Raw genomic sequence first — 12,752 nt, 5'->3', positions numbered from 1 at the left:
GTGACAGACAACTGGGCCTGGCGGTAGATTTTCTCCATTTACATGTTATTGTATATGATGAATCTTGCAAAACCTGTGCATTTTTTCCTAAGAAATTGTATGAATTGAAACGTTCGTTGCAGAGCCTAAGCGACGGTCGGATAAGTGGTGTCGAACAAGACTGATTTGAAAGCACCAGAGTCACAGCCCTTGATTGCATGCTTCATTATTTCCATCATCCACAACTCCAGAACTCTCTATGGAAGGTTTGATGATGTGAAGAGCCGCCCTTTTCGCACAGGGATGGGAAATTACAGACTAGAAGCTGGGGCTTGTTTGTAATGACGAACAAACGTCTTGGTTCTTTTGAGAAGGGAAGTTGGTGTCTACCTAAGTAACCCATTGTTCTCAACCGTAATAGAAACGGAAACCAACAGCGTCAGTGGCTTCGAGGGTCAGAATCTACGGGACTCGAAACTAGCGTCTCTGCAGAGTCTGCAGAGAGAGAGAGGGGTGATCTTATTAGGCTTATAAAACTGGCAGCTTGGAGCTGCTACCAGTACTGAGTGGTGAAAACTTGGCTTTGCATCTGCAACGAACCCAATGATGAACGTCTCTTCAGGAGTAGCATTGGGTTTCTCAGGGCTTTGGTTACCTAGACTAACTGCCTTCTTCGCATGGAACATTTCTTTCTAAAGTCTTAACTGTATATATTCTTAGATAAATGTAGGCCATCTCCTGGCTGTCTCGAAGATCCGCCCGTTTTTTTATTCTACTCGTTACACATCCCACATTTCCAAAGATAGTCGGAAGAGTCCCAAAATGCTCGGTAAGAACAACCAAGACCCCTTCTAAATGTATCCTCAAACTGATCGCGGTAGTAGTTCACACGTCTAGTTTCGCTCGAAGCATCCTCTACTCCTGAGTCGGCCTCTTGCCTGACTTTCCAATTGACCCTCCACAATGCTTTATTTGCCAGCGGCAAAGCCACAAATATATCACGCGGAGTTCAAACAGGAACGCCAATGAGGGGCGGCAGCAGCAATGAAAGGCACACCATTTAAACATACCAAGGTGCCCACGTTTGACCCCCTGGACTACAAAAGTTCAAAAGCCCTCAGAATCTCTTCCTTCTCATCATCAGAGCACCATCGCAAACAGACTTCACCCGCCCCTTCCCTCTCACACTCCTCTTTAGTGACCCATAAATAAGCCTGGTGCTCCTTCGCATCAAGCACCACCGCGGGCAATCCCCCTCCCGGGGCATCTTCAACCTGTACGACAAACGACAGCTTTCTCCACGACATCTTGCGCTCCACGTTTCCAGGGTCGTCAATCTCGCATTGGTCAGCAGCCCACGTATGCGACCCGATGAAAGAAGTGACCTTCCGGACCCGCAAGCCCGTTTCTTCCCATACTTCTCGCACGACGGTGTCGAATATTGTTGGGTCCGACGACTCACACCCTCCGCCCGTGAGTTCCCAGCGACCAGGAGCAAGATCTGCCGCGGCGCGCTGAAGCAGAAGCAGTTTGGGGGGCGAATCAGCGGTTTGTTGATGGAATACGGCGGCGCCTACGCAGAGGAGATGCTTGGAGTCGTGTCCGCGCCAGTCGTCGGGGGATATCTGAGTCTTCAGTGAGGGGTGAAGATCGAACTGCTGATGGTTGGGAAATGCCGGAGTAACCATTATGGTGGAATAGAGATATTAGATGGGTGAGTGTGTTGTAACTAAAGGAAAATATGTCTGATTTGGCAATTGCACTTTGGGGCTGTCAACATTAATTAGTAACTGGGGTGTACTTGGCGGCTGGAGCGTTTCCCCTGCCAACCAAGTCACGCTACCTTGAGACAGTTTGGTTTGACTCTACAGGAACGCTGTCACAGTGATTAAAGCCTAAACAAAAGACATGGAGACAAAATGCCGATAGTAAGTTCATGCCAAATCCAAGACCAAAGTACTTCACGTTTGGTGATTAATTTAAACTTTAGCCGAAAGATACTCTTAGTTATTCAGAGCATGGGAAGAATCATATTATGCTAAACGATGGAGATGTAAAAGAAAATAGACATAATCCCACAAAGATTAAACGGTTTAGCGTATTGTTGAATCTCAATTCTCTATCTCCGAATCTGAATCTGACTCGCTATTGTTGAAGCCTACCAACCAGATACCCCTCCCAACTGAAAATCCCGGTAGGCATATGATCCAGCACTTTACAACGCCTCTGATCTGTCATCACTCGTCCACCTGTATATGCGCCTTACATAACTAGCACATTTAGGATGTGTGCACATCTGCCTTGGCAATCGCCTCCGTCACCGACTCGATGGCCGGGTCAGCCTCGGCCTTTTTCTCACCGGACTCGACCGTCGAGGCCGCACCGGCAGCCTTGGCCTTCTCAGCCTCCTTACGGGCTTTCTTGCGGGCCTTGTCTGCCTCCTTGGCCGCCTTCTTGGCAGCAGCCTTTGCTGCGGCCTCCTCCTTCTGCTTGCGAACCTCCTCACCGCCAAAAGCGTCCTTCCACTCGTCGATCTTGCTCGCGGGGATTTGAGAGAACAGGTGCTTGGGCTCGCCGAGCTTGTGGCCGGGCTTGATGGCATCGGCAATCCAGCTCTCGGGGATGGCAGGCTTGGTGTCGACGCCAAGCTGCTCAAAGATGGCCTTGGAGGTGTTAGGGAGGAAGGGGCTGACCAGCGATGCGATAAGGTTGATCTGGTTCAGGGCCGCACCGATGACAGCAGCGCAGCGGTCGGGCTCCTCGGTAAGTAGCTTGTTGTCGAGCTTGTTGTCCTGGAGAAGCTTGTTTCCGAGACTTTCTCACCCGTTAGCAATTTCATCGCGTTTATTGAATATTATTAGTAGAGATACGTACGCCGAAATGCTCAGGATGGTCTGCAGAGAAGCTCTCATCTTGGTGCCCTCCATGTTGTTGATGTACTCCTTAATAAGAGCGTTGACCTCGTTGGCATGGTTCTTTAGGTAGTCATCAGTGTACTTGGTGTAATCGGGAACAGCGCCATCGGTCTTGGCCTGGCAGAACTTGTTCACTGGGATGTGTTAGCTTTGTATAGTGCGGCGGCCAGGTTCAGTTCTCACCTCTCTGGCAGAAGTTGCCAAGGTTCTTAAGACTGTTCGGTGCTGGTTAGCTACTACTGGAAATCGGACTTCTTCGGGGCACATACAGCTCGTTGTTGTTGCCGTCGACCATCTCCTGCCACATGAACTCGGAGTCGGAAGTCTGTGAAGATTAGCATCGTGATCCTTTTCACAGCCGGATGGACTTGAGCTCACCTCTGGCCGGCGGGCGAGCAGGTAGTATCTCCAAACATCAACGGGGAGACCAGTCTGCTGAACCTGGTTGCCAAAGACGCCAACACCTCTCGACTTGCTGAACTTGCCGCCCTCGTAGTTAAGGTATCTAGACGGTCAGTGTCTGGGTTCAATAAAACGAAGCTAAAGACTCACTCTGTGGTGGAGATCTTGTGGAGCTTCGTCCAGTTCTCACCAGTACCGAGCTGAGAACCGGGGAAGATGATGGTGTGGAATTGGACGTTGTCCTTGCCCATGAATTGGTACTGAAAGCAGTCAGAATAAGCTCCCATCTAATGCGGCGCAATGCGCCAGCACCACTCACCAGCTTAACGTCATCTGGGTTCTTCCACCACTGCTCCCACTTCTTACCGGCGAGATCGTCGCCGTCGGTGTAGTTCTTGGTGATGGAGACATAGCCTAACTGGTTTAGTCCTCTGCCCTAGAATGAGAAAACGAGCCTCACTCACCAATGCAAGCGTCGAACCACACGTAAAAGACCTTTCTCGCGTAGTCCTCGCCGACTTCCCCGGTTGGGATGGGAACACCCCACTTCAAATCTCTGGTAATGCCACGAGGCTTCAGGCCCTTGTCAATCCAAGCCTGGGTGATCTGCTCGGCGTTGTTGCTCCACGCGCCCTTCTTGCTGGAAGACTGGAACCACTTGACAAGCTCGTCCTTGAGGGCGTCGAGCTTCAGGAACAGATGCTTCGTCTTGCGCTTCTCGGGGGTAGCTCCGTCGAGCTTGCAACGGGGGTTGATCAGCCAGCCAGTGGCCTTCGCAGCGACATCATCGTCGGCAGTAGCGTTCGGATCGGACTCGGGCTCCAAGGGGTCGAGGAGGTTACCGCACTTGTCGCACTGGTCACCTCTGGCGCCGTCGTAGGCACAGACTGAGCAGATACCCTCGACGAAGCGGTCGGCAAGGAAGGTGTTGTGGGCCTCGACAGGACAGAAGGGCTGGGTAGTCTCGCGCTCCTCAATGTAGCCATTCTTCCACAGCTTCAGGAAGATATCCTGGACAATCTCGGTTTGCTGGGGGGTTGGGGTGCGACCGAAGATATCGAAGGAGATGTCGAAGTAGTCGTAGATGCCCTTGTGGATGGCGTGGTACTTGGCGCAAAGGGTGGCGGGGTCGACGCCCTCCTCAAGAGCCTTGGTCTCGGTCGCAGTGCCGTACTCATCAGAGCCGCAGACTGGAAGTATACTGTCAGTACATGGTTGGAGTTGGCTGAAAGTTGCGACCTACTGTAGATGGTAGGGTTGCCGCGGGCGCGGGAGTAGCGAGCGAAGACGTCGGCCGAAAGCACACTGCCGATAATGTTGCCCAGATGAGGAACGTTGTTCACGTAGGGCAGGGCCGAAGTGATCAAGATATTGTTTTTACCCTTGACGGGCAGAATAGGCTCGGTAGGCGCCATATCGAAGATCGTGGGTGGAGTCTGCGAAGAAATCGAGGGATTCGCTGGTACGATGGTGTTGAGAAGGGGTTTACGGTCGCGAGCGGCCTCAATTGGCAGAGGTAAAGACAACAACAGATACTGTAATTGTCTTTGTTTGTATGTAAGAGTTGCGGAATACCTCGAGGTGGCCGGTCAGGCGAGGGAGACAAAGACGTAGCGGCAGACGACTAGCGACAGTTTGGAAAGGAGTCACGCAGGCCGATTCGTGAATAAGAAATGGGCTTTTCCACAGGGCAACTCTGACTCTGATTGACGCAAGAGCCACTCGACCCCGCACTATTCCTCTTTGGGATGAGGGGCAACTACTCCTACTCGGGGGCTCGGGACTTGGATTTTGGGGGGGTTTTTGGGGCCTGACCCTGCTGATTTTTTTCAACTGGGGAACGGCGGGCAAGCCGCCTGTTGAAGTAAGCCTCCCGTTAGGAAGACGAGCTAGTAATCGGGTTAATGTTTCACCGGTCCAGGATTAGTAATCCTACCAAGACGACTGGCTCCCAATAGGTTCACGGGTACCCGTGCGTGTAAAATTTCACGGGTACCCGTGGAAATGACTAAGCAACCTGCCCACGTCAATGAACGCGTCTTGTGTCATACACCTTTCACGCGTTATTTGCATCCAGCACTTCAGTCATATATTCTTAAAAATGGAAATAGCTCTCAAAGACTCAATACTCACATTCCCAGACGACAGTCTCCCCCCTGAAAGCGATCATAAATCTCGCGATGAGCTTTTTATGTCAATCAACAACTGGGCGGCGACAAAGGGATACGCATTCACTACCGGGAGATCAACAAAGGAGAAAAGCGGACGACGGACGATTACATATTCATGCGATAGGTCGTGTCATCCGCCAAGCACATCAATAGCGCGGCAAAGGCAAACTACTAGTAGGGGGACTGGTTGTCAATTTTCCGTCCTTGCTAAGGAATCTTTGGATAAGAGCACATGGAGCTTGAGACACCGGCCCGATAAGCGTTTTTCTTCTCATAATCATCCCCCAAGCCAACATCCGTCTGCTCACCCAACGCATCGCAAGCTATCTGAGGAGGATCAAGCCAAGGTGGCCGGTCTTTCAAACGCTGGCGTCGCACCCAGGGACATCAGAACATACATACGACAAACGACAGACTCTATAGCGACCCAGCAGGATATCTACAATCATATTGCAGCCGCTAAACGAGATGTTCGTGAAGGGCAGACCTCGATCCATGCACTTGCCAATCAACTTGATGAGGAAGGCTTCTGGAGTCGCATGCAGTTTGCACCAGATGGCCGAGTTACGGCTGTCTTGTTCGCTCATCCAGATTCCTTAGCCCTTCTCCAAGCCTACCCAGACATCATGTTACTAGACTGTACCTATAAGACTAATAAGTATGGTATGCCACTTCTTGATATAGTTGGCGTCGATGCTTGCCAACGGTCGTTCTGTATTGCGTTTGCATTTCTTAGCGGCGAGGCAGAAGATGACTATACCTGGGCTTTGGAGCGGGTCAAATCCTTGTATAGTCAGTGCAACGCTAGCCTACCTGCGGTTATCCTCACAGATCGCTGCTTAGCATGCATTAACGCTGTTGCAACCATCTTCCCCTCTTCTGCATCTTTGCTTTGCCTCTGGCATGCGAACAAGGCCGTTCTTCAACATTGTAATCCAGCTTTTGACTCTACTAAGCCAAAGACAGTCAACAATCCTGCAGCGCTCAAACCTTCAACTCAGAGCTGGGAAGAATTCTATAACTCCTGGCATTCGATCATCAGCTCGCCATCTGAGGTGGTTTTTGAGGAGCGCGTTTCCCAGTTTGAGGAACGCTATCTTCTGGACCATCTCGAAGAAGTCGGCTATGTTACGTCCGTTTGGTTGAAACCATACAAGGAGAAGCTAGTGAAAGCCTGGGTCGATCAGCATACCCATTTTGGCAATGTGGCTACTTCGCGAGTTGAGGGTATTCATGCACTACTTAAATCGCACTTGAAACGATCCACATTAGACCTTTTTGAAGCTTGGCGAGCAATGAAGCATGCTTTACTAAATCAGCTATCGGATCTAGAGTCAAATCAAGTTAAACAGCAAATACGGATACCAGTTGAGCTTTCAGGGTCAATGTACGGCGCAGTGCTTGGCTGGGTATCGCATGAAGCCTTGCGCAAAGTAGAAGAGCAACGGAAGCTGCTCACGAAGAAAGACACAAATCCTTCCACAGCCTGTACGGGGACGTTTTCTCGAGTATATGGTCTCCCATGCTTACACAAATTGAAGACTTTACAAGAACAGAATCTTGTTCTTCTACGTGAGCACTTCCATGCACATTGGCATTTGAGGCGTGATGGAGCGCCGCAGCTATTGCTGGAGCCTCGCCAGCGCATAGAGCCCAGGTTGCAATTAGAGAATCCCAGTATTCCCAAATCAAGCACTAGACGAGAGCCTAGCGGGTTCGAAGTTGTTGAAGTTGCTTCACGGGCCCCAAGCAAATGCAGTAGGTGTCATACAGTTGGCCATACTATGACTTCAAAGGCGTGCCCTCTGCGATACACGCATTTATTGCCTGAACCGACACCTACTCCAGATCCAGCTACAGTATCAACTGCGATATTTACCGGGACGACGACAGATACACAAGAACCTCCTTCAAACGCCGTGCAGGACGTACCAGAGTTGGTTCAACCGACTATTGCTATAGTGGTAGAGACCAGTATATCACCACCTCGGGTATTATCACCATTTGCGCATTCGCATTCACCTTCGCTGCCAGGATACGATTCACCTCAGGCGATATACGGACGGTACTGTGCAGCAAGAAGCGCCTGGTACGGTGCTCAACCTCGTGGGAGTGTCAAAACAAACCAGGAGTATCGAAGGGCAATGGGACTTCCGCTACGTTATGACAAAAAGTGTTATGAGTGGTGTCTTGACTATAAGCAGATGAAAGGACGCTGCACTACCTCACACGGGTCAAGGGATTGGACGAAGGAGGAGATGATGGCTTATCTGGACTGGGATAGGGCTGAACACAAACGGGTCGATGAGCTGATTATTGCGGAAGATGGACAAAACCCCTTTAAAAACAGTGAGAGAGGTATAAGCGAAGTCTGGAAACGAGTCGAGCAAGATAAGGCAGAGCAGGAGGCGTTATACGCTGGTAGTAAGCCCGAAGAGTGCATCGTAGTAAAGTCGTAAACTTTCCGGATAAGTTTGATGCAGGCCGTGCCTCTCATTGGCTCATGAGCCCCATATCAGAGTTGCTTAGTCATTTCCACGGGTACCCGTGAAATTTTACACGCACGGGTACCCGTGAACCTATTGGGAGCCAAGACGACTCCATGTTCATGCATAATTACGGGTGATCACGGCGCTTAACTATCAGATCCTTTCCCCTCACCTTAGACAATTCTGGGTTTTCTTGATATTGCGCTTCAAGTTATGGCTCAACAAGCTCTTATCAACTTGCCAGCTGAACTGATAACCGAAATCTTTTATCATCTATTATCACCAGACCCTAAGCACTTGCGGGACTATCAGACTTCCGGGAAACATGCAAAACTATAGCTGAGGCAACGTCTTCAGCTTTCAAAGCACGCTTCTTCCGCATTCGCTACGTAATGCTAGAGAAGGAAAGCCTATTGAATCTTGTGAACATTTCACGCCACCATATTCTGAGTCAAGCGGTTGAAGTTGTCGAGCTCTGCGTTGATCATCTCATCCAACCCAAAGACTACATGAGCCACGAAGAACTAGAGATTTGTGGACTCAAAGACGAGTATGATTTCTTCCGAGTTCGGAATGGCGAAGTTGTCTTACTGGGCGACGATAGTTGGGAGCAAATAATCCAAACCTATAAGGATGGATGGCAGGAGCAAACGGAATTCTTCTCCCAAAGGCAACATATGAGTTATTTAGCGATAGCTCTCACTAACCTCAAAAACTGCAAAGCTATTGGGATATCGGATCATACCCGACCATGGGGCGCCTTTAAGCTTGGGCGACGTATTGGCGTACTTCCAAATAGGTTTATTTCTGATTTCTTACCTAATAGCATGGTTCATGCCTTAGTAGTAATCAGAACACTGTTTTTCGCCCTTATTAAGAGCCGCCTTCCCATAGAGGAGATATATATCGAGTTTGGAGATATGATGGAAGGTTGTACGTCTGTTATTCCACGGATGCTATCGCTCCCAAGCAGTCTCGCAAAAGCCGTAAAATCCGAAATCACGACCATCACAAAGCTCAGTCTTGTTATCAATCCTAAGGATAGCGATAATCATTTCAGCCAAGAAATTAGAAAATTCTTTGCAGAGAATGACCCAGTACAGGAAGAAAAATATGATTGGCAATCAGACTTTCATAGCTTCTCTAGTCTTTTTCCAGCGCTCACCGATATTACTTTATTCTTCAACTATTGCGAAGAGAAGCAACAATTTCCAGGACTTTCAGAAAGCCTCTATATTCCTCTTCTTCAAAGGTTATGCCTTGAGTATCTAGACTGCACGAGAGACGAACTCCTGACGCTCTTACGGCGACATCAAAATACACTTCGAAGACTTACTCTCGAAAATGTTAAAATTACTACCCAAGGTCTAGACGCTTGGTCTTTTCTCATACAAACTCTTCAGAACGAATTTAGATTAGATGAGTTGGAAATAAGAGGGTGTGGTATTGACGATTGCGATTTTAATATAGATTTTGATCTCCCTGATCGACTTTCTGCACATACCAGCGAGGAAATGAATTTACTACAAAAGGAAATACTTCAGGTTGAAGAAGAAGAAAGACTTAAAGGGATCCAAGCATAGATAGCGATCTTCTTAGTATTGAATTTTGATATGCCTCATGTTTTCCAACGCAGACTATTTCCTCCCACGCAAACTGCCCCGTTTAGGCCGCTTCGTTGGACTCGCCCCATCACTGCTGTCTTCAATAGTCTCTACCTCTCCGGATCGCTTTATATTAATAGGCGCGACGTCGCGGAGGCCGTTAACAGAAAACGGATCATCATTATCGACAATGGCGTCCGAGGCTTGTGAACCTAAGCATATTAGCTTTCAGAATAATAAAGTAGAATCGTCAAGCTTACCATTATTAAACAGAGGCCCAGGCACTTTCGCGTCAGCAGACATCTGTGCGAGAGGATCGAACTTGAATTTTCCCTTCGTACGTTCAGTCATATCTCCTTTTGACGGCGTAGAAAACGGATCGCGCGAGGCTGCGGTCTGCCTAGGCTCCCCAGCAGCCCAGTCAACTTTGATAATCTCGATGAGTGGGACAAACTCAAGGGGGTTATAAGGATAATCAGAGGTAAAGACGGTATTCTTGTTACAGAAACCATGGAAATAGCCAGTAATATAGGCTTTTTTTCCATGCTTGCGAAATGGTGTTGTCTCGACGCGGTAATCCTCGCACTTCTTCTTCATATGTGCTTTGCATTTGGGAAGCATCGCGTAAACGTAGTTAGCATACCATCCAGTTTTGGGGGTATAAGCAGCCTCTGTAGAAGTAAATCTAGACCACACCCTGAAGACGGCTGACGAGTTCCTGGTTATTTCATCGAGACCAACGGAGGGATCATCGGCAAGGGGGAACTTTTGGGTATCGACAAACCCGTTGAAAGTTACGAACGGAGGAGTTATCGGGAAACGAGGAGATAAGTCGGCGCAGGTACGGTCAGAAATACTAAGAGGGAGCTTTAGGATAAGTATTCTAATGCCACGGATGAAGAAACTTACGGCGTGAGGGCATCGTCCTGGATCCATGCCAGACGTTTATATTCCACCTCGTCTTCGCCAGATAGACCACAGGGGACGTAACTGAAGTGGGGATCGCAGATAATAGTAAACCATTGGTCTTCCCAATCCTCGGTAGTTAACGAACCTCCCAAGTGGAAGCGAGAGAGATCTAGCGATAAGGCCCCGGCGTGTAAGTTGTCAAGTATATTAGGGAAGACATTAGTCAACCACTCTGGCGTATGAATCGGTATCTGGATTTGACCAGACCAGTTCTGGTACCGAAATATCTGGGAGTCCCTGCTTAGAGATTCAACGGCAACCATTTTACCTGTAGCAAGCATCGTGAGGGGGAGGCTCCATGGCGAAGGCAGGTTCAGCTCGGGCTTCGGCCAATAGGCAGCCAAGTCTGGCTTTCCAGTACCCATAGCGGCAGGAGGAGGCAAGGCGAAATGGTAAACAATCTGCAAGGAACCAGTATAAAACGTAGAAGGAGCTTTCGAGACGTAAGGAAGAGCAAGAGAAAGGCGAATCCAAACATTCGGGTTATACTCTTATAAAGGAATAAACCTTGTACATGAGGGGGCGGAGGAAGAATCCATCGGAAGGGAGATTTTTCAGCTTTGCTCCCTTATCAAGTTATTAATACAGGAGAACCAGGTCTCGTGGTCGCCTGAAGTTGTCTAGTTTATGCTGGCAAGACGTAGACTGCGTCTTTTTTCTACAAAGTGGGAACAACAGGGGGCTTATTACCCTTCTATTGGTAGATCACAAAGTATTGTTTCTTATTCGGATGGAACAGGAATGATTCCAGCTTTATTATAGTAATGCAGCAGCAAGACATCCGTCTTTGCAATACGAAGTTACTTGCATCTCGCCTTGGGCTAATACTATATGAGAAAAGATGTTCTTATTGAGGCAGTAATAACATTTGCAGCTAGGGCAGAAGGTGATTTCAGCGGATGGAGCGAACACGCATTACTATTGCTAAGCTTTAATATTCCCATAGTCAAAGGAATATAATAGCTTTTTTGATCTCCAAAGACCTTAGAAATCCTTGAATCGACTCTAAGTTTTATCATGCCGCATCTTACAACACCAGTTTCCTCATTCAATGACACTCCTATTTCAATTCAGCCTGAATTGAGGCCGAGACAAATAGCCGGCAGGGAAGAGCAGACTTCTCCTTCAAACCACAGTCGCATGCTAGCACCGGGACCACCGCCTTCAGTCAATATTATGGTAAGGTCCCTTCAAACTCAATAAAATCACTATCAGGGCCCCTTTTGACACAGAGTTACTAGAGATCCCTCGACGAAGGATTAAAGGTTCCTTCGAATCGGAACCGAAATCTGCTGCCGACACCACCATCCTCGTTCGACAATATCCGAAGCCCGAATAGAATCGAATCTCCATTATCACCTAGATCAGTGTTAGTACAGACACCCTATAGCGAGGGGTTAAATACATCGCCTAGTAAAATTTCCCTTACGCCTAGGAAAAGCCGTGGAGGAAATAGGCAAGCCCATGCTAGTAGCAACCTTTGGGAGCAAAGTAATCGACCAACCCTACTTCCGTGGAACCCTAAGCCTATATCAAGTCTAAACACGCCCACTACCCTAGACATATCACAGCATAAGAGAGCTCAAGATAGCCAGCATATTCTTTCTGAAGCGCCAAGAACTCAAATACCGTCAGTTGCTATTCGCCAGTCTAATCCTATCCAGCAAAGGCATTTACCAATTCGTCCATCACTACCCAAGCTAAGCCAAAAAGCTAGCTATATTGAGCTACTAGACACACCCGAAGCATACCAAGCAAGGAAGAAGGAGATCGAACAGACAGTACAAGAAGCAGATCGCCGCTATATCCAGAAGAAGCTAGACTCTATGGATCGCACGTGGTGCCGACCAGTTTCCCGAAAAACGATTCTGGAAAAGACCAAGACGTTCCACGAAAGCATGCATGATGACTTTACACTCGAAATCGAATATTGTAGAGTATGTTACCAGCAAAAGCCTCCCAACTCACTAGTCAATTATACATGGGCCGAACTTGAGCCATTATACCTAAGGGTGGAGGACCAAATCCCTGTGTTAGACAGAGAACATTTCCTTTGTATGGAATGCTTTCCTAAGGAGCCAGAGGCAAACTTCGCTATTTGCACCCAGTGCAAGACCTCCTTACAGCATCAAAAACTGCCATACGCCTGCCAGGTGAATAATCTGTCTTTAGGCTGCATCCATCGGTATCCTCATGTTTTGAAAGATCTTTCACCACTTGAGG

General features: G+C 48.5%; 5 protein-coding genes across 5 annotated transcripts; 1 reads left to right on the top strand and 4 right to left on the bottom strand.

Moving 5' to 3' along the window:
• Positions 1-1,076: 1,076 nt before the first annotated feature.
• Positions 1,077-1,667, bottom strand: CTRU02_213383 (nudix domain protein; the record flags this gene model as incomplete). Its single annotated transcript, XM_036731619.1, has 1 exon — positions 1,077-1,667. One exon carries the CDS (start codon positions 1,665-1,667, stop codon positions 1,077-1,079), a length of 591 nt encoding a protein of 196 aa, XP_036576618.1.
• Positions 1,668-2,258: 591 nt separating this feature from the next.
• Positions 2,259-4,711, bottom strand: CTRU02_213382 (methionyl-trna synthetase; the record flags this gene model as incomplete). The annotated part of the gene is made up of 9 exons (XM_036731618.1): positions 2,259-2,793; positions 2,854-3,028; positions 3,078-3,109; positions 3,164-3,219; positions 3,273-3,399; positions 3,447-3,556; positions 3,616-3,710; positions 3,761-4,486; positions 4,540-4,711. 9 exons carry the CDS (start codon positions 4,709-4,711, stop codon positions 2,259-2,261), a joined length of 2,028 nt encoding a protein of 675 aa, XP_036576617.1.
• Positions 4,712-7,733: 3,022 nt separating this feature from the next.
• On the bottom strand, positions 7,734-7,910 carry CTRU02_213381 (uncharacterized protein; the record flags this gene model as incomplete). Its single annotated transcript, XM_070206041.1, has 1 exon — positions 7,734-7,910. The coding sequence occupies one exon, from the start codon at positions 7,908-7,910 to the stop codon at positions 7,734-7,736; it is 177 nt and encodes a 58-aa protein (XP_070060434.1).
• A 438-nt stretch (positions 7,911-8,348) lies between these two features.
• CTRU02_213380 (uncharacterized protein) lies at positions 8,349-9,539 on the top strand (the record flags this gene model as incomplete). Its single annotated transcript, XM_036731617.2, has 1 exon — positions 8,349-9,539. The coding sequence occupies one exon, from the start codon at positions 8,349-8,351 to the stop codon at positions 9,537-9,539; it is 1,191 nt and encodes a 396-aa protein (XP_036576616.1).
• A 54-nt stretch (positions 9,540-9,593) lies between these two features.
• On the bottom strand, positions 9,594-10,894 carry CTRU02_213379 (uncharacterized protein; the record flags this gene model as incomplete). Its single annotated transcript, XM_036731616.1, has 3 exons — positions 9,594-9,772; positions 9,821-10,416; positions 10,470-10,894. 3 exons carry the CDS (start codon positions 10,892-10,894, stop codon positions 9,594-9,596), a joined length of 1,200 nt encoding a protein of 399 aa, XP_036576615.1.
• Between the last annotated feature and the right edge of the window lie 1,858 nt (positions 10,895-12,752).

Source organism: Colletotrichum truncatum (genome assembly GCF_014235925.2).
Source record: "Colletotrichum truncatum strain CMES1059 chromosome Unknown Contig_0009, whole genome shotgun sequence".
Taxonomy (NCBI): domain Eukaryota; kingdom Fungi; phylum Ascomycota; class Sordariomycetes; order Glomerellales; family Glomerellaceae; genus Colletotrichum; species Colletotrichum truncatum.
Note: the sequence above shows the minus strand (reverse complement) of the source record. Positions and strands in the feature narration are given on the sequence as shown.